The sequence below is a fragment of the Dendropsophus ebraccatus genome, chromosome 10 (genome assembly GCF_027789765.1).
Source record: "Dendropsophus ebraccatus isolate aDenEbr1 chromosome 10, aDenEbr1.pat, whole genome shotgun sequence".
Classification (NCBI taxonomy): domain Eukaryota; kingdom Metazoa; phylum Chordata; class Amphibia; order Anura; family Hylidae; genus Dendropsophus; species Dendropsophus ebraccatus.
Window position 1 is genome coordinate 102743307 of NC_091463.1, and position 27050 is coordinate 102770356.

Sequence of the window (27050 nt, forward strand, 5' to 3'; positions counted from 1 at the left end):
GGAGAGAAGGGAGTTCTCCTGCCTAAGTCTCACATTATCCTCTGACCACAGATTCCTCAGACCCCCATTACTCCTCCCCCCCTGCAGCCCGGATCACCTCTTACAGGGGTGGACATGGAGAGAAATATACAGGGGGGGGGGGGGCACAGAACATGGAGGGGGGGGGGGGTCACTGCACAGGGGATGGGGGTCACTGCACTGGGGGTCAGGACACTACACTACATATAGGGGACACTGCTCAGGGGATGAGGGCACTGCACAGGGGGTGGGGTCACTGCACAATAGATTGGGGGCACTGCATAATAGATCGGGGGCACTGCACAGGGGGTGGGGGCACTGCACAATAGATTCAGAGCACTTCACAGGGGATGGGGGCACTGAACAGGGGATAGGGGGAATGCACAGGGGTGGGGGACACTGCACAGGGGGTGAGGGCAATGCACAGGGGGTGGGGGACAATGCACAGGGGGTGGGGCAATGCACAGGGGGTGGGGGGCAATGCACTGTGCATGGGATGGAGAGCACTGTACATGGGATGGAGAGCACTGTGCATGGGATGGAGAGCACTGTACATGGGATGGAGAGCACTGTGCCTGGGATGGAGAGCATTGTACATGGGATGGGGAGCACTTTGCATGGGATGGAGATGGAGAGTACTGTGCATGGGATGGAGAGCACTGTGCATGGGATGGAGAGCACTGTACATGGGATGGGGAGCACTGTACATGGGATGGGGAGCACTTTGCATGGGATGGAGATGGAGAGCACTGTACATGGGATGGGGAGCACTTTGCATGGGATGGAGATGGAGAGCACTGTGCCTGGGATGGAGAGCACTGAGCATGGGATGGAGAGCACTGTGCATGGGATGGAGAGCACTGTGCATGGGATGGAGATGGAGAGTACTGTGCATGGGATGGAGAGTACTGTGCATGGGATGGAGAGCACTTTGCATGGGATGGAGAGCACTGTACATGGGATGGAGAGCACTGTACATGGGATGGGGATGGAGAGCACTGTGCCTGGGATGGAGAGCACTGTGCATGGGATGGAGAGCACTGTGCATGGGATGGAGAGCACTGTGCATAGGATGGAGAGCACTGTGCCTGGGATGGGGATGGAGAGCACTGTATATGAGATGGAGAGCACTGTGCCTGGGATGGAGAGCACTGTACATGGGATGGAGAGCACTGTGCCTGGGATGGAGAGCACTGTGCCTGGGATGGAGAGCACTGTGCATGGGATGGAGAGCACTGTGCATAGGATGGAGAGCACTGTACATGGGATGGAGAGCACTGTGCATGGGATGGAGATGGAGAGCACTGTTCATGGGATGGAGAGCACTGTACATGGGATGGGGATGGAGAGCACTGTACATGGGATGGAGAGCACTGTACATGGGATGGGGAGCACTGTACATGGGATGGAGAGCACTGTACATGGGATGGAGAGCACTTTACATGGGATGGAGAGGACTGTACATGGGATGGGAATGGAGAGCACTGTGCATGGGATGGGGATGGAGAGCACTGTGCATGGGATGGAGAGCACTGTACATGGGATGGAGAGCACTGTGCATGGGATGGAGAGCACTGTGCATGAGATGGGGATTGAGAGCACTGTACATGGGATAGAGAGCACTGTGCATGGGATGGGGATGGAGAGCACTGTGCATGGGATGGAGAGCACTGTGCATGGGATGGGGAGCACTGTACATGGGATGGAGAGCACTGTGCCTGGGATGGAGAGCACTGTACATGGGATGGAGAGCACTGTACATGGGATGGGGATGGAGAGCACTGTACATGGGATGGAGATGGAGAGCACTTTACATGGGATGGGGATGTAGAGCACTGTGCCTGGGATGGAGAGCACTGTACATGGGATGGAGAGCACTGTACATGGGATGGAGAGCACTGTGCATGGGATGGAGAGCACTGTGCATGGGATGGAGAGCACTGTACATGGGATGGAGAGCACTGTGCATGGGATGGAGAGCACTGTACATGGGATGGGGATGGAGAGCACTGTGCATGGGATGGGGATGGAGAGCACTGTACATGAGATGGAGAGCACTGTACATGGGATGGAGAGCACTGTGCATGGGATGGAGAGCACTGTACATGGGATGGAGAGCACTGTGCATGGGATGGGGATGGAGAGCACTGTACATGGGATGGAGAGCACTGTACATGGGATGGTGATGGAGAGCACTGTGCATGGGATGGGGATGGAGAGCACTTTACATGGGATGGGGATGGAGAGCACTGCGCATGGGATTGGGATGGAGAGCACTGTGCATGGGATGGGGATGGAGAGCACTGTGCATGGGATGGAGAGCACTGTACATGGGATGGAGAGCACTGTGCCTGGGATGGAGAGCACTGTACATGGGATGGAGAGCACTGTACATGGGATGGAGAGCACTGTACATGGGATGGAGAGCACTGTGCATGGGATGGAGATGGAGAGCACTGTACATGGGATGGAGAGCACTGTGCATGGGATGGAGAGCACTGTGCATGGGATGGAGATGGAGAGCACTGTACATGGGATGGAGAGCACTGTGCATGGGATGGAGAGCACTGTGCATGGGATGGAGAGCACTGTACATGGGATGGAGAGCACTGTACATGAGATGGAGAGCACTGTACATGGGATGGAGAGCACTGTACATGGGATGGAGAGCACTGTACATGAGATGGAGAGCACTGTACATGGGATGGAGAGCACTGTGCCTGGGATGGGAATGGAGAGCACTGTACATGGGATGGAGAGCACTGTGCATGGGATGGAGATGGAGAGCACTGTACATGGGATGGAGAGCACTGTGCATGGGATGGAGATGGAGAGCACTGTACATGGGATGGAGAGCACTGTGCCTGGGATGGGAATGGAGAGCACTGTACATGGGATGGAGAGCACTGTGCATGGGATGGAGATGGAGAGCACTGTACATGGGATGGAGAGCACTGTGCATGGGATGGAGATGGAGAGCACTGTACATGGGATGGAGAGCACTCTGCATGGGATGGAGATGGAGAGCACTGTACATGGGATGGAGAGCACTGTGCATGGGATGGAGAGCACTGTGCATGGGATGGAGAGCACTGTACATGGGATGGAGAGCACTGTGCATGGGATGGAGATGGAGAGCACTGTACATGGGATGGAGAGCACTGTACATGAGATGGAGAGCACTGTACATGGGATGGAGAGCACTGTGCATGGGATGGAGATGGAGAGCACTGTACATGGGATGGGGAGCACTTTGCATGGGATGGAGATGGAGAGCACTGTGCATGGGATGGGGATGGAGAGCACTGTACATGGGATGGAGAGCACTGTGCATGGGATGGAGAGCACTGTGCATGGGATGGAGAGCACTGTGCATGGGATGGAGAGCACTGTACATGGGATGGAGAGCACTGTGCATGGGATGGGGATGGAGAGTACTGTACATGAGATGGAGAGCACTGTGCATGGGATGGAGAGCACTGTACATGGGATGGAGATGGAGAGTACTGTGCATGGGATGGAGAGCACTGTACATGAGATGGAGAGCACTGTACATGGGATGGAGAGCACTGTGCATGGGATGGAGAGCACTGTACATGGGATGGAGAGCACTGTGCATGGGATGGGGAGCACTGTGCATGGGATGGAGAGCACTGTACATGGGATGGAGAGCACTGTGCATGGGATGGAGAGCACTGTACATGGGATGGAGAGCACTGTACATGGGATGGAGAGCACTGTACATGGGATGGGGATGGAGAGCACTGTGCATGGGATGGAGAGCACTGTGCATGGGATGGGGATGGAGAGCACTGTACATGGGATGGGGATTGGATATCACCTCCCTCCTAATGTCAGTACATATTTGTATCCAGCCTTGTACACATATAGTCAGGTTCCTTCTCCCGGTATCCGCTTTCTAGAATATGATCCTCTATGATTCTTTCTTTGACAGGAGCTGTGATGTTAACCCTGTATGTGCCAGTCTGCAGTGAAGCAGAGGAGGTAACTCTTCTGTACTGATCGCTGCATGTAACCGATCCTAAGAGATAATAGCACAAACCTCATATATAACATATCTATCTCTATCACATCCTGATCCTTTACCCCTTTGTCTTCACAGTCACCTCACAGGCAGTAAGTACATTGGTACCAAACATAACAATATTGCCCCTGGACTTCTGCTGCCCCCTGGTGCTCCCCCTGCTGCCCCCTGGTGCTCCCCCTGCTGCCCCCTGGTGCTCCCCCTGCTGCCCCCTGGTGCTTCCCCTGCTGCCCCCTGGTACTCCCCCTGCTGCCCCCTGGTGCTTCCCCTGCTGCCCCCTGGTGCTCCCCCTGCTGCCCCCTGGTGCTCCCCCTGCTGCCCCCTGGTGCTCCCCCTGCTGCCCCTTGGTGCTTCTCCTGCTGCCCTCTGCTGCTTCCCCTGCTGCCCCCTGGTGCTTCCCCTGCTGCCCCCTGGTGCTTCCCCTGCTGCCCCCTGGTGCTTCCCCTGCTGCCCTCTCTAATCCTCCTGCCCTTGTTACTCCCATGTAGTCCTATCCTCTCCCCTGCTGCCCCCCTGCCTCTCCCCTGTTGCCCCCCTGCCTCTCCCCCTCCCCTATGTACCAGTGAATGAACATCTCCCCATTAACCATCCCCATTGATTTCCCATTGCTTTGATCCTCCGGTAAATAATGTGACAGGATCTCCTGTGATCGGGATATCGGGGCCGGGATCGATGGATCTGGTTAAAAACACATTAAATAAATCTGAGCCACAATGGGGTCGTTTGTCTCCGCTTTATAGATGGGACTGATGGGGGGACGTGACGGCCTGGGTGAGCGCTATTCACACGGGGACATGAGCCGGCAATGCTGCAGACAGGAAGGGGTTAATTCCCCGAACCAGTGCGACCAGTAAGAGCAGATGCTGCCGGCTCCCTGCACTGGTGGCTGCACGGCCGGGATCGGAGAATTGTATCACTGTGACCGGTAACTACCGACCCCCCCCCCCCCCCCCCCCCCCCCCCGGGCATTGCATTATAGCGCCGGTACATGCAGCAGGGGCAATCCCCGGGCTGCAACCTTCTTATACCGCTCAAGGACACCGGACACCGAGCACCGGACACCGAGCACCGGACACCGAGCACCGGGCGCACACAACACTTTCTGTACAGATCGGGCAGAGACATTTATTAGGGAAAAAGGGGGAGAAGCAGAACAGGTTCTAAGTGAGGGGGGGGGGGCTGCAGGATGATGTGAGGGGCTGCAGGATGGGGGGTGCAGGGTGGATAGGGGGGGGCTGCAGGGTGATGTGAGGGGCTGCGGCGTGGATTGCAGTGAGGTCCCCGGCTGCAGATCAGCACCGACTCCCCGGACAGCTCCCCCCTGCAGCCTCCCCGGACAGCTCCCCCTGCAGCCTCCCCGGACAGCTCCCCCTGCAGCCTCCCCGGACAGCTCCCCCTGCAGCCTCCCCGGACAGCTCCCCCTGCAGCCTCCCCGGACAGCTCCCCCTGCAGCCTCCCCGGACAGCTCCCCCTGCAGCCTCCTCGGACAGCTCCCCCCTGCAGCCTCCTCGGGCAGCTCCCCCCTGCAGCCTCCTCGGACAGCTCCCCCTGCAGCCTCCTCGGACAGCTCCCCCTGCAGCCTCCCCGGGCAGCTCCCCCCTGCAGCCTCCCCGGACAGCTCCCCCCTGCAGCCTCCCCGGACAGCTCCCCCCTGCAGCCTCCCCGGACAGCTCCCCCTGCAGCCTCCCCGGACAGCTCCCCCCTGCAGCCTCCCCGGGCAGCTCCCCCCTGCAGCCTCCCCGGACAGCTCCCCCCTGCAGCCTCCCCGGACAGCTCCCCCCTGCAGCCTCCCCGGACAGCTCCCCCTGCAGCCTCCCCGGACAGCTCCCCCCTGCAGCCTCCCCGGACAGCTCCCCCCTGCAGCCTCCCCGGACAGCTCCCCCTGCAGCCTCCCCGGACAGCTCCCCCCTGCAGCCTCCCCGGACAGCTCCCCCCTGCAGCCTCCTCGGGCAGCTCCCCTCTGCAGCCTCCCCGGACAGCTCCCCCCTGCAGCCTCCTCGGGCAGCTCCCCTCTGCAGCCTCCCCGGACAGCTCCCCCCTGCAGCCTCCTCGGGCAGCTCCCCTCTGCAGCCTCCCCGGACAGCTCCCCCCTGCAGCCTCCTCGGACAGCTCCCCCCTGCAGCCTCCTCTGCTGCTGCCTCCTCTGCTGCTGATGACTGCTGAGCTTTTCCTTCCCTGTTCGGGATTTGAAGCCCCCGATCTCCAATGAGCGCAGCGCCCCCTCCTCCCGGCGGCGGGGATTGGCTGCAGCCTGCAGGACCCGCTCCCCCTCCCTCCTCCCCCCCCCCCTCCTCCTCCTCTCTCCCTCCTCCTCTCTCTCTCTCTCTGTCACTCTCTCTCTCTCTCTTTACAGACTGCACTGGCAGTAGTCAGCAGCAGCAGCAGAGAGACAGCTCCTCGGTGCTCGGATTTAGTCTGTGACTAGAGAGGAGAAGCTCCGGCAGCCGCTGAGGAGGATGAGGGGCTGTGGCTGCTAGAGGAGTCGGGCAGCTGCCCCCCACAGCCCGGGACCCCTGGATTGTTACCCATTTGATTTACATTTTGTGCATCTTCCATAAGAATTGCAGAGACGTCTGGGGGATCGGGGGGCTCCGTCCTGGACATTACCTGGAGATTATTGGGGGTCTTCCTCCTGGATTTATTTGCCGCTGGGCTCCTGCAGACATTAGGGGAGGGGGCTCCGTGCAGCCCACCTGCTCCATCACTTTCTGGAGATCACATAAAGGTGGGACTTGGAATTTTCTTGGCAAATCCAACATTGCAGCTTAGGAAGCGGCTGCATTAATGAATGGACGCTCCTGAGGCGGCTGCATTAATGAATGGACGCTCCTGAGGCGGCTGCATTAATGAATGGACGCTCCTGAGGCGGCTGCATTAATGAATGGACGCTCCTGAGGCTGGCCGGGAGCATAGTGCAGCCCTTGTGTGCGGCGATGGCTGCTGGGCTGGGGGAGGCTGGGATCTGAGCTGCTGACATGCTGCCAGACACCTCCACATCCCGGCCGCTCTCTGCTCAGTGACTACAAGACATGAGGACGCGACTAAAGTGCAAATCCAGAGCTCCGTGACCGATCGCGCATGCAGAGCAGGTGGCGGGGTCCCCGGGCAGCCCCCCACTCTTCCGGTTGCCTTCCCATCCTTGCATTGGTCCTGAGAGGAGCAGAGACTGCAGCAGCAGCAGCAGAGAAGCAGCCAAGTTGAGGGGGAGCAGCGGTGGCCCCCTCCCATCCGGCCGGTGCCCTCATACATGTGCAGTGACCCCCCGGAGCGGACAGCATGTGGCTGTGCAGGGAGATGGAGCTGCTGCAGGTTGTGCTGCTGCTGGCGGTGTGGGGGAGCCGCAGCCGCGCGCTCATAAACCTCAAGTACACGGTGGAGGAGGAGCAGCGAGCCGGCACCCAGATCGCCAATGTGGCTAAGGACGCCAAGGATGCGGGCTTCGTGCTGGACCCCCGGCAGCCCGCCTTCAGGGTGGTCTCCAACTCAGCCCCCCACCTGGTGGACATCAACCCGGCCGGGCTCCTGTTCGCCAAGCAGCGGATCGACCGGGACCTGCTGTGCCGCCAGCTGCCCAAGTGTGTGATCTCCCTGGAGGTCATGTCCAACTCCATGGAGATCTGTGTCATCAAGATCGAGATCAAAGATCTCAACGACAACGCGCCGAGCTTCCCGACCGACCAGATCGACCTGGAGATCTCGGAGACGGCGAGTCCCGGCACCCGGATCCCGCTGGAGAGCGCCTACGACCCGGACTCCGGCAGCTTCGGGGTGCAGAGCTACGAGATCACCCCCAACGACCTGTTCGGGCTGGAGATCAAGACCCGCGGGGACGGCTCCCGGTTCGCCGAGCTGGTGGTGGAGAAGAGCCTGGACCGGGAGACCCAGTCCCATTACAATTACATCATCACGGCGCTGGACGGCGGGGACCCGGCCAACTTCGGCACGGTGGAGCTCAACATCAAGGTGATCGATTCCAACGACAATAACCCGGTGTTCGAGGAGGCGGCGTACACGGTGAACGTCCCGGAGAACGCGCCGCTCAACTCCATCGTCATCGACCTGAACGCCACCGATCCCGACGAGGGAACCAACGGGGAGATCGTCTACTCGTTCAACAGCTACGTGTCCGACAAGACCCGGGAGCTCTTCAAGATCGACCCCAAGACCGGGCTGATCACGGTGACCGGGGCCATAGACTACGAGGAGGGTCACGTCTACGAGATCGATGTCCAAGCCAAAGACCTGGGACCGAACTCCATCCCGGCGCACTGCAAGGTGACGGTCAACGTGATGGACGTCAACGACAACGTCCCGGTCATCAACCTGCTGTCCGTTAACAGTGAGGTGGTGGAGGTGAGCGAGAGCGCCCCCCCGGGGTACGTGATCGCCCTGGTCAGGGTGTCTGACCGGGACTCGGGGCTGAACGGCCGGGTGCTGTGCAAGCTGCTCGGTAACGTCCCGTTCAGGCTGCAGGAGTACGAGAGCTTCTCCACCATTCTAGTCGATGGCAGATTGGACCGGGAGCAGAAGGACCAGTATAACCTGAGCATCCAGGCCAAGGACGGGGGCGCCCCCTCCCTGCAGACCACCAAGTCGTTCACCGTCAGGATCACCGACGAGAACGACAACCACCCGCACTTCTCCAAGACCTTCTACCAGGTGATCGTGTCCGAGAACAACACCCCGGGGGCCTTCCTGCTGGCGGTCTCCGCCCGGGACCCCGACCTGGGACTGAACGGCAGCGTCTCCTACCAGCTGGTGCCCTCCCAGGTCCGGGACATGCCCGTCTTCACCTACGTGTCCATCAACCCGAGCACCGGGGACATCTACGCCCTCCGCTCCTTCAACCACGAGCAGACCAAGGCCTTTGAGTTCAAGATCAGCGCCAAGGATGGGGGGACCCCCCCTCTGCAGAGCAACGTGACCGTGCGGGTGATCGTGGTGGATGTGAACGATAACACCCCAATAATCAGCGCCCCCCCGCTGGTCAATGGCACCTCCGAGGTCTATATCCCCCGCAATGTGGCCATGGGCTACCTGGTGACGGTGCTCAAGGCCGACGACTACGACGAGGGCGAGAATGGCCGCCTCTCCTATGAGATCACCGAGGGGGACAGGGGGTTCTTTGAAATCGACCAGATCAATGGGGAGATCAGGACCACCAGGAAATTCGGGGAGAACTCTAAGACCACCTATGAACTGATTGTAGCCGCCCAGGACCATGGCAAGCCCTCCCTGTCCGCCTCTGCCCTCATCCTCATCTACCTGTCCCCGGCCCTGGATGCCCAGGAGTCCATCGGATCGGTCAACCTGTCCCTCATCTTCATCATCGCCCTGGGATCTATCGCCGCCATCCTCTTCGTCACTATGATCTTTGTGGCTGTAAAATGTAAGAGGGACAACAAGGAGATCCGGACCTACAACTGCAGGTAAGGAGGATCAGTCACTGATCGGTCACTAGCTATGCCCAATGCTGATCAATCACTATGTATGTATGCCCAATGCTGATCAATCACTATATATACTGGATATGCCCAATGCTGATCAATCACTAGGTATACTATGTATGCCCAATGCTGATCAATCACTAGGTATACTATGTATGCCCAATGCTGATCAATCACTAGGTATACTATGTATGCCCAATGCTGATCAATCACTAGGTATACTATGTATGCCCAATGCTGATCAATAACTGTGTATGCCCAATGCTGATCAATCACTAGCTATGCCCAATGCTGATCAATCACTAGGTATACTATGTATGCCCAATGCTGATCAATCACTAGGTATACTGGATATGCCCAATGCTGATCAATCACTAGGTATACTGTGTATGCCCAATGCTGATCAATCACTAGGAATACTGTGTATGCCCAATGCTGATCAATCACTAGGTATACTGGATATGCCCAATGCTGATCAATCACTAGGTATACTGGATATGCCCAATGCTGATCAATCACTAGGAATACTGTGTATGCCCAATGCTGATCAATCACTAGGTATACTGTCTATGCCCAATGCTGATCAATAACTGTGTATGCCCAATGCTGCTCAATCACTATATATGCATGCCCAATGCTGATCAATTACTAGGTATACTATGTATGCCCAATGCTGATCAATCACTATGTATACCCTATGCTGATCACTAGGAATGTATGCCCAATGCTGATCAATAACTGTGTATGCCCAAAGCTGATCCCTCACTATATATGTATTCCCAATGCTGATCAGTCACTATATATGTATGCCCAATGCTGATCAATTACTATATATGTATACCCATTGCTGATCAGTCACTATATATGCCCAATGCTGATCAATTACTATATATATATATATATATGCCCAATGCTGATCAATTACTATATATATATATATATATATGCCCAATGCTGATCAGTCACTATATATATGCCCAATGCTGATCAATTAGTCCCTGTAATGTGTGGCCATTGCTGATCAGTCCTGCACAGCTCATCCTCCTCTCCCATCCTCCTCCCCCTGTTGCACTTGTTCAGCTCTCCCTCTGTCCCTCTGTCCCTCTGTCCCTCTGTCCCTCTGTCCCTCTTGGCTTCGATGCTGCATCTGCTTGATGTGTGGACCCACTGAATGTGCGACCTCATATTATTACCGGTCCTCGGCAATGAAAAAGTGAAATTGGTCTAGAATTTAGCATGCACAGCATAGAGCTGCAGGAGGGGGGATGGGGGGATGGGGGGGGGTCTGTGCAATAAACAGAATAGCACGAGCCTATACTTCCATATAAGAAATGCAAAGAAAAAAAGCACCAAACTCCTGCAGGTGTCTGCGGAGCAAATAGCCAGTGACTACTCAGCTGTCAGTGAAGCTGGAGGAGACAGGGTGCACTCCCGATGTGTCACCACTAGGTGGCAGTGTGCGCACAGGGAATGCACCATCCGCCGGGCTCCTGCAGGCTGCATGGGAAGCACAGTTGGAATTTGAAAGAATACGGAATTAAATGAAAACATAATGATTTTTACATTTCAATGCTGCATCCGAGATGATGACATCCGTGCAGCCCCCCGAGCAGGATGAGAGGGGGGGCACTGAGCACACAGGCCCCCCCCCCCCCAGCAGGATGGGATGGGGGGCACCGAGCACACAGGCCCCAAATCCCCCCCCCCCCCGCAGCAGAATGGGATGGGGGGCACCGAGCACACAGGCCCCCCCCCCCCACCCCAGCAGGATGGGATGGGGGGCACCGAGCACACAGGCCCCCCCCCCCCCAGCAGGATGGGATGGGGGGCACTGAGCACACAGGCCCCCCCCCCCCCCAGCAGGATGGGATGGGGGGCACCGAGCACACAGGCCCCAACCCCCCCCCCCCCCCCCAGCAGGATGGGATGGGGGGCACCGAGCACACAGGCCCCAACCCCCCCCCCCCCAGCAGGATGGGATGGGGGGCACCGAGCACACGGGCCCCAACCCCCCCCCCCCCCCCCCCCCCCCCGAGCAGGATGAGATGGGGGGCACCGAGCACACAGGCCCCAACCCCCCCCCCCCCCCGAGCAGGATGAGATGGGGGGCACCGAGCACACAGGCCCCAAACCCCCCCCCCCCCCCCCCCCGAGCAGGATGAGATGGGGGGCACCGAGCACACAGGCCCCAAACCCCCCCCCCCCCCCCCCCGAGCAGGATGAGATGGGGGGCACCGAGCACACAGGCCCCCAACCCCCCCCCTCCCCGAGCAGGATGGGATGGGGGGCACAGAGCACACAGGTGCCCCCCCGAGCAGGATGAGATGGGGGGCACCGAGCACACAGGCGCCCCCCCCCAACCCCCCCCCCCCCCCCCGCTCGCTGCCATTTATTCCCCTCTTATCAGCTTAGGGCAGATTTCTAAGCTTATTGCTATCTCACAAATTGCGGAGGCAGCAGCTCAGGGCGGTGGAGGGGAGGCTGGGAGCCCCCCTTATAGGGGGAGGGGGGGTCCTATATAGGGGGTGGAGGGAGCTCCCTATAGTGGGGTAGAGGAGATGCTGGGAGCCCCCCTTGTAGAGAGTGGGGGGCTCCTATTTAGGGGTGGGGGTTCCTATATAGGGAGGGGGGGGGGGCTGGGAGCCCCCTTTATAGGGCTGGCAGGCTGCTCTGTATCAGGGGCTTAGGGAGCAGTCGGGGAGATTTCTCCTCATTGTCAGGAGAACTACAAAAGTTTGGTAGAGAAATGCGACCCCAGAAGAATATCAATCAGGAGGGGGGGGGGGGGGGGTCATCCTGTTACTGGGACTGGCTTCCCTGTAATATCACACATATTATACACATCACACATATTATACACATCACACATATTATACACATCATACATATTATACACATCATACATATTATACACATCACACATATTATACACATCACACATATTATACACATCATACATATTATACACATCATACATATTATACACATCACACATATTATACACATCATACATATTATACACATCACACATATTATACACATCATACATATTATACACATCATACATATTATACACATCATACATATTATACACATCACACATATTATACACATCACACATATTATACACATCATACATATTATACACATATTATACACATCACACATATTATACACATCATACATGTATCACATATGCAGATCACCTGGAACAGGTGTCTAATGCTTACGGAATAGATTTAGATTTTTTTGTGTGTTTTGCCTCATTTATATATTGGTATATATTGTGTAACTAGATAGATAGATAGATAGATAGATAGATGCTGTGGAAGTAGGGAATCACTGTAGGGAATGCTGTGATTTGTAGTTCTCCGGCTGGGGATTGGCCCGGTCTTGCTCTTACTCCATACACATGGCTGTATCTCTATGTAGGGAATCAGGCCTATTTGGGCAGAATAGCAGAGCCCCTATGTACAGGGAGGGAGAGGCACACACAGTATATATATATATATATATATATATATATATATATATATACACACACACTCACTGTATATCCCATTGCCTATAGAGCAGAGTTAACCCTTTGTGGAGCGGTCAGGCTGTGTACAGTCCCTGCAGCTGGGTGGATGGATGTGAGGGGCAGAGTATGTGCAGCCATCTGTGTGTCCACATGCAGCGGTGACTGCAGAGCCGGCTGATCTATGGCCGATAATGCAGAGGGGATGTGTCAGCTCGGGGGTGGCTCTCTGTATACAGAGGGTCCCTGCAGCCCCCCCCCTCTCCCCCTTTAAATGTTTTCTTCCCAACAACTTTATGAAATTCAGTCAAAATGAGAAATTGATGGGCAGGTGAATATAGCATATCCTCCTCTCCCCCGTCAGATCTCCTGCACTCTCCCCCCTTCAAATCTTCTGTGCTCTACCCCCTTCACACTCCCCCCGTGCTCTCCCCAGTCAGATCTCCTGTGCTCTCCCCCCTGCGCTCTCCCTCCTGTGCTCTCCCCTCATCAGATCTCCTGTATTCTCCCCCCATCAGATCTCCTGCACTCTCTCTCGCTTTCCCCTCGTGCTCTCCCTCCTGTGCTCTACCTCCTGCGCTTTCCCCCCTGCTGTCTCCCCCATGCACTCTCCTGCGCTCTCCTCCCTGCTCTCTCCTGCTCTCTCCTGCTCTCTCCTGCGCTCTCCCCCCTGCTCTCTCCTGCGCTCTTCCCCCTGCTCCCTCCTGCACTCTCTCCCCTGCTCTCTCCTGCGCTTTCCCCTCTGCGCTCTCCCCCTGCTTTCTCCTGCGCTCTCCCCCCTGCTCTCTTCCCCTTGCGCTCTCCCCTCTGCACTCTCCCCCCTGCACTCTCCTGCACTCTCCCCCCCCTGCGCTCTCCTGCACTCTCCCCCCTGCTCTCTCCTGCGCTCTCCTGCACTCTCCCCCCTGCGCTCTCCTGCACTCTCCCCCCTGCTCTCTCCTGCGCTCTCCCCCCTGCTCTCTCCTGCGCTCTCCCCCCTGCTCTCTCCTGCGCTCTCCCCCCTGCTCTCTCCTGCGCTCTCCCCCCTGCTCTCTCCTGCACTCTCCCCCCCTGCTTTCTCCTGCACTCTCCCCCCCTGCACTCTCCCCCCCTGCACTCTCCCCCCCTGCACTCTCCTGCACTCTCCCCCCCTGCTTTCTCCTGCACTCTCCCCCCCCTGCACTCTCCTGCGCTCTCCCCCCTGCTCTCTCCTGCACTCTCCCGCCCTGCACTCTCCTGCGCTCTCCCCCCCTGCTCTCTCCTGCACTCTCCCGCCCTGCACTCTCCTGCACTCTCCCCCCCTGCACTCTCCTGCGCTCTCCCCCCTGCACTCTCCTGCACTCTCCTGCGCTCTCCCCCCTGCACTCTTCTGCACTCTTTCCCCCTGCACTCTCCTGCGCTCTCCCCCATGCTCTCTTCTGCACTCTCCCCCCTGCTCTCTCCTGCGCTCTCCCCCCTGCTCTCTCCTGCGCTCTCCCCCTTGCTCTCTCCTGCACTCTCCCCCCCTGCTCTCTCCTGCGCTCTCCCCCCTGCTCTCTCCTGCACTCTCCCCCCTGCTCTCTCCTGCACTCTCCCCCCTGCTCTCTCCCCCCCTGCTCTCTCCTGCACTCTCCCGCCCTGCACTCTCCTGCGCTCTCCCCCCTGCACTCTCCTGCGCTCTCCCCCCCTGCACTCTCCTGCGCTCTCTCCCCCTTGCTCTCTCCTGCACTCTCCCCCCCTGCTCTCTCCTGCACTCTCCCCCCTGCTCTCTCCTGCACTCTCCCGCCCTGCACTCTCCTGCGCTCTCCCCCCTGCACTCTCCTGCACTCTCCCCCCCTGCACTCTCCCCCCTGCACTCTCCTGCACTCTTCTGCGCTCTCCCCCCTGCTCTCTCCTGCACTCTCCCCCCTGCACTCTCCCCCCTGCTCTCTCCTGCGCTCTCCCCCCCTGCTCTCTCCTGCGCTCTCCCCCCCTGCTCTCTCCTGCGCTCTCCCCCCCTGCTCTCTCCTGCGCTCTCCCCCCCTGCTTTCTCCTGCGCTCTCCCCCCTGCTCTTTCCCCCTGCTGTCTCCCCCATACACTCTCCTGCACTCTCCTGCGCTCTCCCCCCCTGCTCTCTCCTGCGCTCTCCCCCCCTGCTCTCTCCTGCGCTCTCCCCCCTGCACTCTCCTGCACTCCCCCCCCCTGCACTCTCCTGCGCTCTCCCCCCTGCTCTCTCCTGCACTCTCCCCCCTGCTCTTTCCTGCACTCCCCCCCCTGCACTCTCCTGCGCTCTCCCCCCTGCACTCTCCTGCGCTCTCCCCCCTGCACTCTCCTGCGCTCTCCCCCCCTGCTCTCTCCTGCGCTCTCCCCCCTGCTCTCTCCTGCGCTCTCCCCCCCCTGCACTCTCCTGCGCTCTCCCCCCTGCACTCTCCTGCGCTCTCCCCCCTGCACTCTCCTGCACTCTTTCCCCCTGTACTCTCCTGCGCTCTCCCCCCTGCACTCTCCTGCGCTCTCCCCCCTGCACTCTCCTGCACTCTTTCCCCCTGTACTCTCCTGCGCTCTCCCCCCCTGCTCTCTCCTGCGCTCTCCCCCCCTGCTCTCTCCTGCACTCTCCCCCCCTGCTCTTTCCTGCACTCTCCCCCCCTGCTTTCTCCTGCGCTCTCCCCCCTGCTCTTTCCCCCTGCTGTCTCCCCCATACACTCTCCTGCACTCTCCTGCGCTCTCCCCCCCTGCTCTCTCCTGCGCTCTCCCCCCTGCACTCTCCTGCACTCCCCCCCCTGCACTCTCCTGCGCTCTCCCCCCTGCACTCTCCTGCACTCTTTCCCCCTGTACTCTCCTGCGCTCTCCCCCCTGCTCTCTCCTGCACTCTCCCCCCTGCTCTTTCCTGCACTCCCCCCCTGCACTCTCCTGCGCTCTCCCCCCTGCACTCTCCTGCGCTCTCCCCCCTGCACTCTCCTGCGCTCTCCCCCCTGCTCTCTCCTGCGCTCTCCCCCCTGCTCTCTCCTGCGCTCTCCCCCCCTGCACTCTCCTGCGCTCTCCCCCCTGCACTCTCCTGCGCTCTCCCCCCTGCACTCTCCTGCGCTCTCCCCCCTGCACTCTCCTGCGCTCTCCCCCCTGCACTCTCCTGCACTCTTTCCCCCTGTACTCTCCTGCGCTCTCCCCCCTGCTCTCTCCTGCGCTCTCCCCCCCTGCTCTCTCCTGCACTCTCCCCCCCTGCTCTCTCCTGCACTCTCCCCCCTGCTCTCTCCTGCGCTCTCCCCCTTGCTCTCTCCTGCGCTCTCCCCCCCTGCTCTCTCCTGCGCTCTCCCCCCCCTGCTCTCTCCTGCACTCTCCCCCCCTGCTCTCTCCTGCACTCTCCCCCGCTGCAGCCGGCGGTGACTTTTGCGGCTCCGGTGCGGCCCTGCTATTTAATTCTGTGGTTTTATTTCCGTCATGATGAAAATGTCATCGAGACTGAAGTATAAATCCATGTCGTATTTTTTAGTTTTATGTGACATTTCCAATTGCGGATCGTGGTCCCCATTCATTATCATCACTTAGCTTGTAGGGAGAGAAAGTGACTCCGGCATTAACCCTTCATTGCCTGCGCAGTCTCATTGACCTTCCTGGTGCAAGAAACGCTCAATTATCATAGAAGTAAATCTGCAACATGTAGCTGTGCCCATGACTCCTGCCCTGGCATCAACACCTGCCCCTACCCATACAGCATGCAAACAGGAGATACCTACCCATACAGCATGCAAACTGGTGACACCTGCCCATACAGCATGCAAACAGGTGACACCCGCACATAGAAAATGCAAGGAGGGAGGGTCACACCTGCTGCAAACAGAGAGCATGCAAGAGGGTCACACCCTACTATAAAGCCTGCATGGGCTCACAACCTGCTATAAAGCATGCATGGGGGTCACAACCTGCTATAAAGCATGCATGGGGGGGGGACTCATACCTGCCCAGAGAGCATTCCTTGGGAGGGGAAGAGAGGGGCATGCATGGGGTCACAATCTGCTATAAAGCATGCAAGGGGGTCTCACCCTGCTATAAAGCATGCATGGGGGTCACACCTGCCCAGAGAGCATGCATGGGGGGGTGTCACACCCTGCTATAAAGCAAGTAACATTTGTCACACATAGAACAATGCATTGCTCCTATCTGCAGTCTATGGAAAGGGTGAGAGCTGTTGCTTCGGCCCCTGTTGTGCGGCACTGGGCACCATGACGAGGCGGCAGAGTCTGTGGCTTCTCTCCATGCAGCGGGGCTGGAGGTTGGGGGCTTCGCGCCTCCTCCGTGTCTTGGCTTTCTGCACTTATTTACATGTATTTTCTCCATGAATCTCCATCGCTCAGTCATTGGGGGTTGTTTAGCTATCAGCTCCTCACGCTTGGATGCTTGTAAGAAAAGAGAAGCCTTAGGTGAGATGTGACTGCTCATTGACTAGTCATTTGAGATAAAGATTCCCTGCATACTCTCCTGTAGTTCCCAATCAGCAAACCTCTGGAGTATGTTCTCCCGGGCCGGACAGGTTATCATCATCCTCATCCTCACTTCACTGCACAAGTGCATTAGTAAATGCGACACATCCCTTCCTCTCATCATTGCAGATGTAGCAGAGCTGAGCTCCCGGGGAGCTCATGATGTTTTGCATAGGACTGCAAGGTGATATCCATACCCTGTGGATGACAGCCATGCTGGATATAGGTTGTTATCAGGCCATAATGTTCAGTGTGTCAGCCCGTAGAGCCGAGTAATGAGAACGTATGTCTACATTAAAGCAAGAGGCTGCCCCTAGGGAGCTAGGTGACTGAGTCAGCTCTGCTACATCTGTATTCTATCATGGAGGACTGGGGGTGGATTTGCACCATCATTGCTTCTTAGTTTCGGTCTAGAAGAGGCCACAATGGACATGTCAGATTATCCGCAGCTGGGAGCTAAAGCTGCGGCATTCTGGGAGTTGTAGTTCATCCTCAAATAAGGTGTGCACCCCTAAGGTCTTCCGTCCGTGGCCGGATACACATCTGTCTAGATTTCCATCCATTGTTGTGTAGCAAGGTAATGAGAAGCTTTATGCTATAGACTCCATTTTACTGAGTTCGTAACAATGTGTCAGGGAAGAAATCAGATGTGGAAATAAAACGGGACACAATGAATATAACGTCCTAACATGTGACGGCCGTCTGCAATCTCACTGCAGCTTTGTAGATGGTTTCTTCTATTCCTCCAATTAACCCCGAGAACTTCCCATTAATATTCTGGCAATGCGGGTTCCTGACTCCTAACATGAGCGTAATGAGAGGATGAAGGGAGAGACGCTTGTACATCATCACAGTGGGTCGCCCCCGGCTCGGGGAAGACTCTCCAGTGTTTTGCATGTGGATTTTGGGGGATTTGCTTTGTGTCATGTTGGGTTGCCATGTGTTCTGAGCCCTGATAAAACATGCATGTGTTTGCACCTTATTAATGTTGTCTTGCAGAATAGCCGAATATTCCTACGGACACCAGAAGAAATCCAACAAGAAGAAGAAAATCAGCAAGAACGACATCCGCCTGGTGCCTCGAGATGTGGAGGAGACGGATAAAATGAACGTGGTGAGCTGTTCCTCCCTTACTTCATCATTAAACTACTTTGACTACCACCAGCAGACCCTTCCGCTCGGCTGCAGGCGCTCAGACAGCACCTTCCTCAATGTGGAGAACCAAAACACCAGGAATGCCGGCTCTAACCATGTCTACCACCACACCTTCACCAACCAGAGTCCTCCTCAGCCGGACCTCATCATCAATGGGATGCCTCTTCCTGAGGTGAGTACATTGAGCAACCACCTTCTCTTCTCTAGCCTCAGGTCTCTAGCATAGCCAGCATGGCAGGTGAGATGCATTAGAGGTCACACGTAGGCTTTGACTGTCAATGAACGATCTTTGTGCACTTGACCATTTTAGCTCCATCACCTTGCTATAAGCTTCTTATGGTTGACTTCTCGGATGTAGCAGGAGAAGGACACAGGTAGAGGTCAGAGGATCTCGTGGGAATCTTAACTGATGATATTATGTCTTCTAAAACCTGAGCAAAAGGAGGAGATGAAGGATTGAGCGGTAGTAAGAATTAAGAATTAGTGTTTTGCTGAGTTGCCGAACTGTTTGGATCCAGGAACGTTCTGTGAGTGTTCGGCATTTGAAGTTGGATGCCGCCCTTGTGTTGAACCCACAGCTGTATCCATGTTTTCTAGGACTCCCTAGAGCGGCATCCAACTTCTCCAGATGCCGGGAGTCTAAAACCAAGTGTTGAGAGAACATTGCCGAACTCCGCTCAACACTAGTTGGAGCTCTTCCCATATTCTCCACCATCTTTGGCTACTCGAGTTGCTTTCAGTGGTGATGGTCAAAAAAGTGGATGGTATAACCATAGAGTGTAAGTTCTTTAGTCTACAAGGTTATCTACCATATTTACCTATATTGTCAGGTTTCGGGTAATGTCTTCATTGATGACGGTTCCAAGGAGTGGCTCCTGGGCTCCTCTTGTTGTGTTTGCTCCTTGGACACTGAGTTGGTCAGATGCCAAACATTTGTGTTTGGAAAACGCTGCTGAACCCGAACAGTTGGTCAATTCTGCTCAATACTAGCGTATTATTACGGCTTTATACAACTTCTACAACGGGAAGATGTTACTGGGCAACTGACACCTAGGAGTTTCACAAAGACTAAGCTGGGTGTTGGTCATCCATACGAGTCTCAGCTCTCGGCAGGGTCTCTGTAGGTCTTCACAGATCTGATATGGTCTGGATAGGACGGGATGTTGGTGTCTACCAGAGATGGAGGTCTTGTTGGTGTCTTTGTTATTATCGGTTGATGTGGAGGGGGCTCGCACCATTGTCCGTGCTCACTGGCTGTTGGGACTATAGGATTAGGGATCGCACTTCCTGAGCTTGGGCCAATTAGTTTGTGTAGTCAGCTGGCTTATAAGACGTGTGAATTTCTCTCTTCTCAGCCATATCGAGCTCCTTTCACACTTATAATACGACTAAAGAGTTTTCTCTGCCAAGTCAGAGCCAAGTGACGATAGTTTCTGCACTTCTACCAACACCTGGGCCCCTGCATGCTCAGACTTCTAATATGGTGGTTTGATTAGAATGTGGTCCGATCACTTTCCTTATGAACTGAAAACATGACCTTGTAGTGACTGAGCATGTGTGTCCTCCAGCACTCAGCACATCAGGAGGGGGGGGGGGGGACCGTGACTGAGCATGTGTGTCCTCCAGCACTCAGCACATCAGGAGGGGGGAACAGTGACTGAGCATGTGTGTCCTCCAGCACTCAGCACATCAGGAGGAGGGGACAGTGACTGAGCATGTGTGTCCTCCAGCACTCAGCACATCAGGAGGGGGGGGGGGACCGTGACTGAGCATGTGTGTCCTCCAGCACTCAGCGCATCAGGAGGGGGGAACAGTGACTGAGCATGTGTGTCCTCCAGCCCTCAGCACATAAGGTGGATGGGGACAGTGACTGAGCATGTGTGTCCAGCGCTCAGCACATCAGGAGGATGGGGGCAATGACTAAGCATGTGTGTCCAGCGCTCAGCACATCAGGAGGATGGGGGCAATGACTAAGCATGTGTGTCCTCCAGCACTCAGCACATCAGGAGGAGGGGACAGTGACTGAGCATGTGTGTCCTCCAGCACTCAGCACATAAGGTGGATGGGGACAGTGACTGAGCATGTGTGTCCAGCACTCAGCACATCAGGAGGATGGGGGCAATGACTAAGCATGTGTGTCCTCCAGCTTTCAGCACATCAGGTGGATGGGGGCAGTGACTGAGCATGTGTGTCCTCCAGAACTCAGCACATCAGGTGGATGGGGGCAGTGACTGAGCATGTGTGACCTCCAGCACTCAGCACATTAGGTAGATGGGGGCAGTGACTGAGCATGTGTGTCCCCCAGCACTCAGCACATTAGGTTGATGGGGGCAGTGACTGAGCATGTGTGTCCTCCAGCACTCAGCACATTAGGTGGATGGGGGCAGTGACTGAGCATGTGTGTCCCCCAGCACTCAGTTGATCAGGTGGATGGGGGCAGTTATTGCACATTGAGCACCTATGATAATTTATTGAGTGACATCATCATTCCTGTGATGTTATAATTTCAGGATGGTAGCAAATAATAATAATAATAATAATAATAATAATAATAATAATAATAATAATTATTATTATTATTATTATTATTATTATTATTATTATTATTATTAACCAGTGTATTGCCCTTTAGAGCCTAATGACTATTATTAGTCCACAATGTTCATCACTTACATCCTAATCCCAAAATGGTGGCTGTATATTCACCTCTATAATATTGTGTGAACACAGCCTAAAGGTTAGGTGCATCAGTGTGTGTCATTACCCATCCAGTGCACTTACTCCTCAGACCTAACGAGCATTATGATGTCACCTATGAGGTCATAGTGCGAGTGTCATCCTCCTACTGTGATGCTGTAATCCAGAGACGGCAGAGCATCAGTGATAATACAGGGGTGGACTAACTGCCAGCAGTCTCCTCTGTCTCTATTAATCAGGGTCGTGTCCCTTTAAGAGTGATGTGTAGAGATATTAGCAGCTTATTAATTCTCGGTTAGATGTAATCAGCCGATCCGGGACCCCGGGACCAGTGAGCGCTCATCCCAGTAATATTCATGAGCTCCGGGCCGCCACTGGTGGAAATCCAAAGGTCACGTATTGTAGATATTGTTAATGCGGCGCCTTCCCAGCCGCACATTATAAGTAAGTGATATAGCGGATGACAATGTCTGCGAAGCCTCAATGTGGAGACAAGCGAGTTCCTTCCATGTGTCAGGAGTCAATCTGCCGCCTGGAAATAACCGCATTTATATCGATAGCCTCCAAATGCCCCATTATATTGTGAGGATGGGTAATGGTATTATTATAGAGCGAGGCGGAGTGATACACGGTGATACAGGGTGGGATACAGTGTGATACAGTGTCATACAGGGTGGGATACAGTGTGGGATACAGCGCTTGATACAGTGTGTGATACATGGTGGGATACAGTGTAATACAGGGTGGGATACAGTGTGATACAGGGTGGGATACAGTGTGATACAGGGTGGGATACAGCGCTTGATACAGTGTGTGATACATGGTGGGATACAGTGTAATACAGGGTGGGATACAGTGTGATACAGTGTCATACAGGGTGGGATACAGTGTGGGATACAGCGCTTGATACAGTGTGTGATACATGGTGGGATACAGTGTGATACAGGGTGGGATACAGTGTGATACAGGGTGGGATACAGCGCTTGATACAGTGTGTGATACATGGTGGGATACAGGGAGGGATACAGCGTGATACAGTGTGATACATGGTGGGATACAGTGTAATACAGGGTGAGATACAGGGTGGGATACAGCGTGATACAGGGTGGGATACAGTGGGATACAGGGCGATATAGGGTGGGATAAAGAGTGGGATACAGGGCAGGATACAGTGTGATACAGGGCGGGATACAGTGTGATACAGGGCGGGATACAGTGGGATACAGGGTGGGATACAGTGCGATACAGGGTGGGATACAGGGCAGGATAAAGTATGATACAGGGTGGGATACAGCGCATGATGCAGCGTGTGATACAGGGTGGGATACAGTGTAATACAGGGTGGGATACAGTGTCATACAGGGTGGGATACAGTGTGATACAGGGTGGGATACAGCGCTTGATACAGTGTGTGATACATGGTGGGATACAGTGTGATACAGGGTGGGATACAGTGTGATACAGGGTGGGATACAGCGCTTGATACAGTGTGTGATACATGGTGGGATACAGTGTAATACAGGGTGGTATACAGTGTGATACAGGGTGGGATACAGCGCTTGATACAGTGTGTGATACATGGTGGGATACAGTGTAATACATGGTGGGATACAGTGTGATACAGGGTGGGATACAGTGTGATACAGGGTGGGATACAGCGCTTGATACAGTGTGTGATACATGGTGGGATACAGGGAGGGATACAGCGTGATACAGTGTAATACAGGGTGAGATACAGGGTGGGATACAGCGTGATACAGGCTGGGATACAGTGGAATACAGGGCGATATAGGGTGGGATACAGGGCGATATAGGGTGGGATAAAGGGTGGGATACAGGGCAGGATACAGTGTGATACAGCATGTGGTACAGGGTGTGATACAACGTGAGATACAGGGTGATACAGCATGGCATACAGCGTGGGATACAGTTTGGGATACAGTGTGTAATACAGCGTGGGATACAGAGTGATACAGGGTGGGATACAGTGTGAGATACAGCATGGGATATAGGGTTGGATACGTGAGATACAGTGTGTGATACAGCGTGGGATACAGTTTGGGATACAGGGTGTGATACAGCGTGGGATACAGAGTGTGATACAACGTGTGATACAGCATGGGATACAGTTTGGGATACAGGGTGTGATACAGCATGGGATACAGTTTGGGATACAGAGTGTGATACAGTGTGGGTTACAGTTTGGGATACAGGGTTTGATATAGCCTTTGATACAACGTGAGATACAGTGTGTGATACAACGTGTGATACAGCATGGGATACAGCGTGGGACACAGTTTGGGATACAGGGTGTGATACAGCGTGGGATACAGTGTAGGATATAGCCTGTGATACAGCGTGTACTGCGCTCAGCCATCCCGGACAGTATCCACACCTCCGCAGCCTGGAACGCCTTCTATGTTTGCACAGTTTTGCGGTATATTGTTTCTTTAATTGTTGGCCTCCTCGGGACTCGTCCTGAAGAACGATCCTCATTATTAGCTTGTTACAAAATTAAAACAACAACAGCCAAATTGGCAGAAGAGACGAGTCAAAGTGATGAGGAGAAATTAATTATCTGTGGACTTTTTACATTTCAATCAAAGAGTATTAGAAAGGGAGGATGTGGCGCTGCTCACCGCTCCTCACCGCCGCCGCCGCTCGCAGCGCTTTCATGATGGAGAACAGGGAACGAATAGGACGGTTAGTGCAGGATTTAATATGAGTGTTAGCGCGGTGTGCAGAATTAATTCTCCGTATTACTGAAGGGATATGGGAGATAAATTGTAACCAATAAGAGGGGGATTGTAATTACCGAGCCGGAGCCGCAGATTAATAGATTGGGTCTTGTTTGCTTTTGCTTGTTTGTTGGGTGGGTTGCTCAGTTCGGCAGTGTTTCGCTTTCGGATTGTCGATGAGTTTAATCGCTCAGTGAATTGGTTACGTGATTGGGTGGGTACATTGGATAAATAGTTGGCGGAGCCCATCCCTTTAGTTGGTTGCTTGTTAGATAGTTGGCGCAGAGTTAGTTTGCTTGTCTGGTTTGTTGGTTGATTAGTTGGTTCCGGATGCGGTTACTTTGTTGCTTTGTTAGTTGTACATTAGTTTGGTTGTTGTTCGTTGAGCAGTTTGTTACAATTTGTTACATAAATCAGGTGATTGGGCGCTTAGTTGATCCATAAATTGGATTATGTGTTAGTTTGGCTGGTTGGGTAATTGAATGAATAGTTGTTTGAGGTTTAGTTTCATTGGTTCATTGATTAGTCAGTGGGTGGAACAGTTGGTTTGACATTAGTTTGGCTGGTTGAATAGATGGTTGGGCTGTGTGTGTGTGGGGGAGAGTCTCCATACATTGTAGATGGTTGGACAGTTGGGGGTCTCCATACATTGTAGATGGTTGGGCAGTTGGGGGGGTCTCCATACATAGTAGATGGTTGGGGGGGGGGGGGGGGTCTCTATACATAGTAGATGGTTGGGGGGGGGGGGGGTCTCTAGACATAGTAGATGGTTGGGGGGGGGGTCTCTATACATAGTAGATGGTTGGGGGGGGGTCTCTATACATAGTAGATGGTTGGGGGGGGGTCTCTATACATAGTAGATGGTTGGGTGGTCGGGGGAGGGGGGGGGGTTCATGCATAGTAGTTACCTTCTCAGGAGAACACATGATCAGGTGTGTTAAAATCCAACATATCCGATCCTTTTGTACTCTGAATTCTACCATAGAGGACATTGGGTGACTACTACTTTTTTTCCCTTTCTGTATCGCAAAATGGCACAAGGATGACTAAACCAATCCAAAGCATATACTGTATACAGATATACAGTTTTCCATATTTGTTTCATAGACCCCTTTGAGCATGATCCCCCCCCCCACCACCCAAAACAGTGCCGCTCTTCCCTACAGGTTGCTTGGGAAAGTACATCTCTAAACACAATTCACTAGAGATAAAGCAGCAATACCAAACATAACCAGAAGAAGCAAGGGTGGCGCTGTACCTGGGGGGAAAAAAAGCTTCAAAGACTTGGTATTGTAATCTCACAGAACCTTGTTAGTTTTACGTTTTTTTTCCCCCTCTTCCATTGTAACCCGACCAGAAGCATCCGCATTCATTTACTGAGGCTTACAAAATGGATGCAAGTTATCAGAGTGAACAGGAGCGCTGCAATTCTCCGCAGATCCCCCGACAATGCTTCCCATTCTGACTGCCTACTTCTTGTATTCAGCATTTCCGTGCTGGGCCCCGTCTGCTCCTTCAGCCGTAAATGCCTCATTCTGCGTATTTGTCCAGGCCCGAGACTGATAGTCACAATTGGGAGTGAATTGGGGGATGAATGAGGGGGGGGCGCTGGCTATTAGGGGCCGGATCTATTTCTTCTGTCGCAGTTCGGAGCTCATTATTTTTACTTGGAGCAGGCGGCACGTAATGGTATGGCATATGCTCATGGCTGGCGTGTGCCGAGGCCCCAGCACCGTACGGCAACTCTCCACAATGACCACCTGTCTGTCAGGGAACGCCGCGCTTCTTGTGATCTCTAGCTGCTCTTTAATGAGAGAAGCTTTTAGTTTAACAGTTGTGATTCTTGAAGGAGAGATCCCCGGAGAGAGGACGTTCTCCTGAAGAGACGATCCGCGGGGCGCCACCACAACTTGCTTCTCTCCTTCACTTTCATATTTACAAACCCGCTTTATATATTTAGTTATACAATGTTTCCGTTTTTTAATAATATTTTGCATTAAACATAGAACGTTTATTATACATGAAACAATGTAACAAGTTTACAGCGATGTCTTTGGTACAATAGAGATTGTCATTATGTATCCATCTTTCCGCCGTGTAGATGCCAGGGTTACAGTCAAGACTGGGAGAGCAGAATGCACATGGATGGCGCCCACTATGGGCTCTGGGATATGGTTTGGGCTATGTTCTCGCCCTTTTCTGGCTGTGTTTTTTTTTTTACGTTTTTTGGACACCCTTCATTTTAGCTTCATTTGTCCGTTTTATGGAAGTTATGGCCATATTTTGCGTAAAACGGCTGAATTTTGAAGTCAAAATGACGGCTGTCCAAAAAATGGGCGTAAAATGGACAAAAAAGGAGGTAGTGGTAACATAACCTCAATCAGTCTGATGCTACGTTTGTAATATTCTGTTTGTTTCAGTCCATTGCTTGGTTAGGAAGCGGTTTAGTGACTAGGTGGTCACATGGCTGTGTACATGGTTTGTTGGTTCATAGTATTTCCTTGTTCGGATAGTTTGTTGGTTGTCTTTGTCTCTCCTTCCACACACCCTGCTGGCCGCCATTTAATAAAGTCGGATTCCCTAGGGCTGCATCCGACTTCTCTAGCCACCGGTAAATGCCGAGCGCTCGGGTATGGATGAACCCAAGCGTGCTCGAGGTTCGCTCATCTATAGTCCACATTGCTCAATCTCATTGGGGCATGAACCTGGGTGCACTCATAGAAATAAGTGGCGGCTGCCCAGCTGACGGTCTAGGCTTTCACTGGCAGACTGGACACTGATAGGGAAGGGAGGGAGAGTTGTGTGGATTTCATCTGGAAGTGACAGCCGGAGTTTTCAGAGTCGGGTCCTCTCTTCGCCTTCATGTCTGGTCCCATTGGCCGCAGTGCTGTGCAGAATCCACCATAACCAGACAGATGGAGTTAAAAGGCTTTAGTATGAATGCGGGACGCTCTGCCGAGTATTTGCTTCCATTCGAGATGTTTTACTTTGGCGTGTCTGCTCTCATCTCATCTGCTTTG

General features: G+C 54.4%; 1 protein-coding gene across 4 annotated transcripts in view; it reads left to right on the plus strand.

Annotated features, from left to right (window-relative positions):
• Window positions 1-6430: 6430 nt before the first annotated feature.
• PCDH19 (protocadherin 19) overlaps window positions 6431-27050 on the plus strand; it is a 144804-nt gene continuing 124184 nt past the window's right edge. For 2 of the 4 annotated variants that reach the window (XM_069985720.1, XM_069985721.1), the window contains exons 1-2: window positions 6431-9492; window positions 18440-18767. In XM_069985720.1, the coding sequence (XP_069841821.1) occupies window positions 7340-9492; window positions 18440-18767 (2481 nt within the window). In that variant the 5' untranslated portion in view covers window positions 6431-7339. The remainder of the gene's footprint in view (window positions 9493-18439; window positions 18768-27050) is intronic. The other 2 variants (XM_069985722.1, XM_069985723.1) reach the window with 2 other exon arrangements.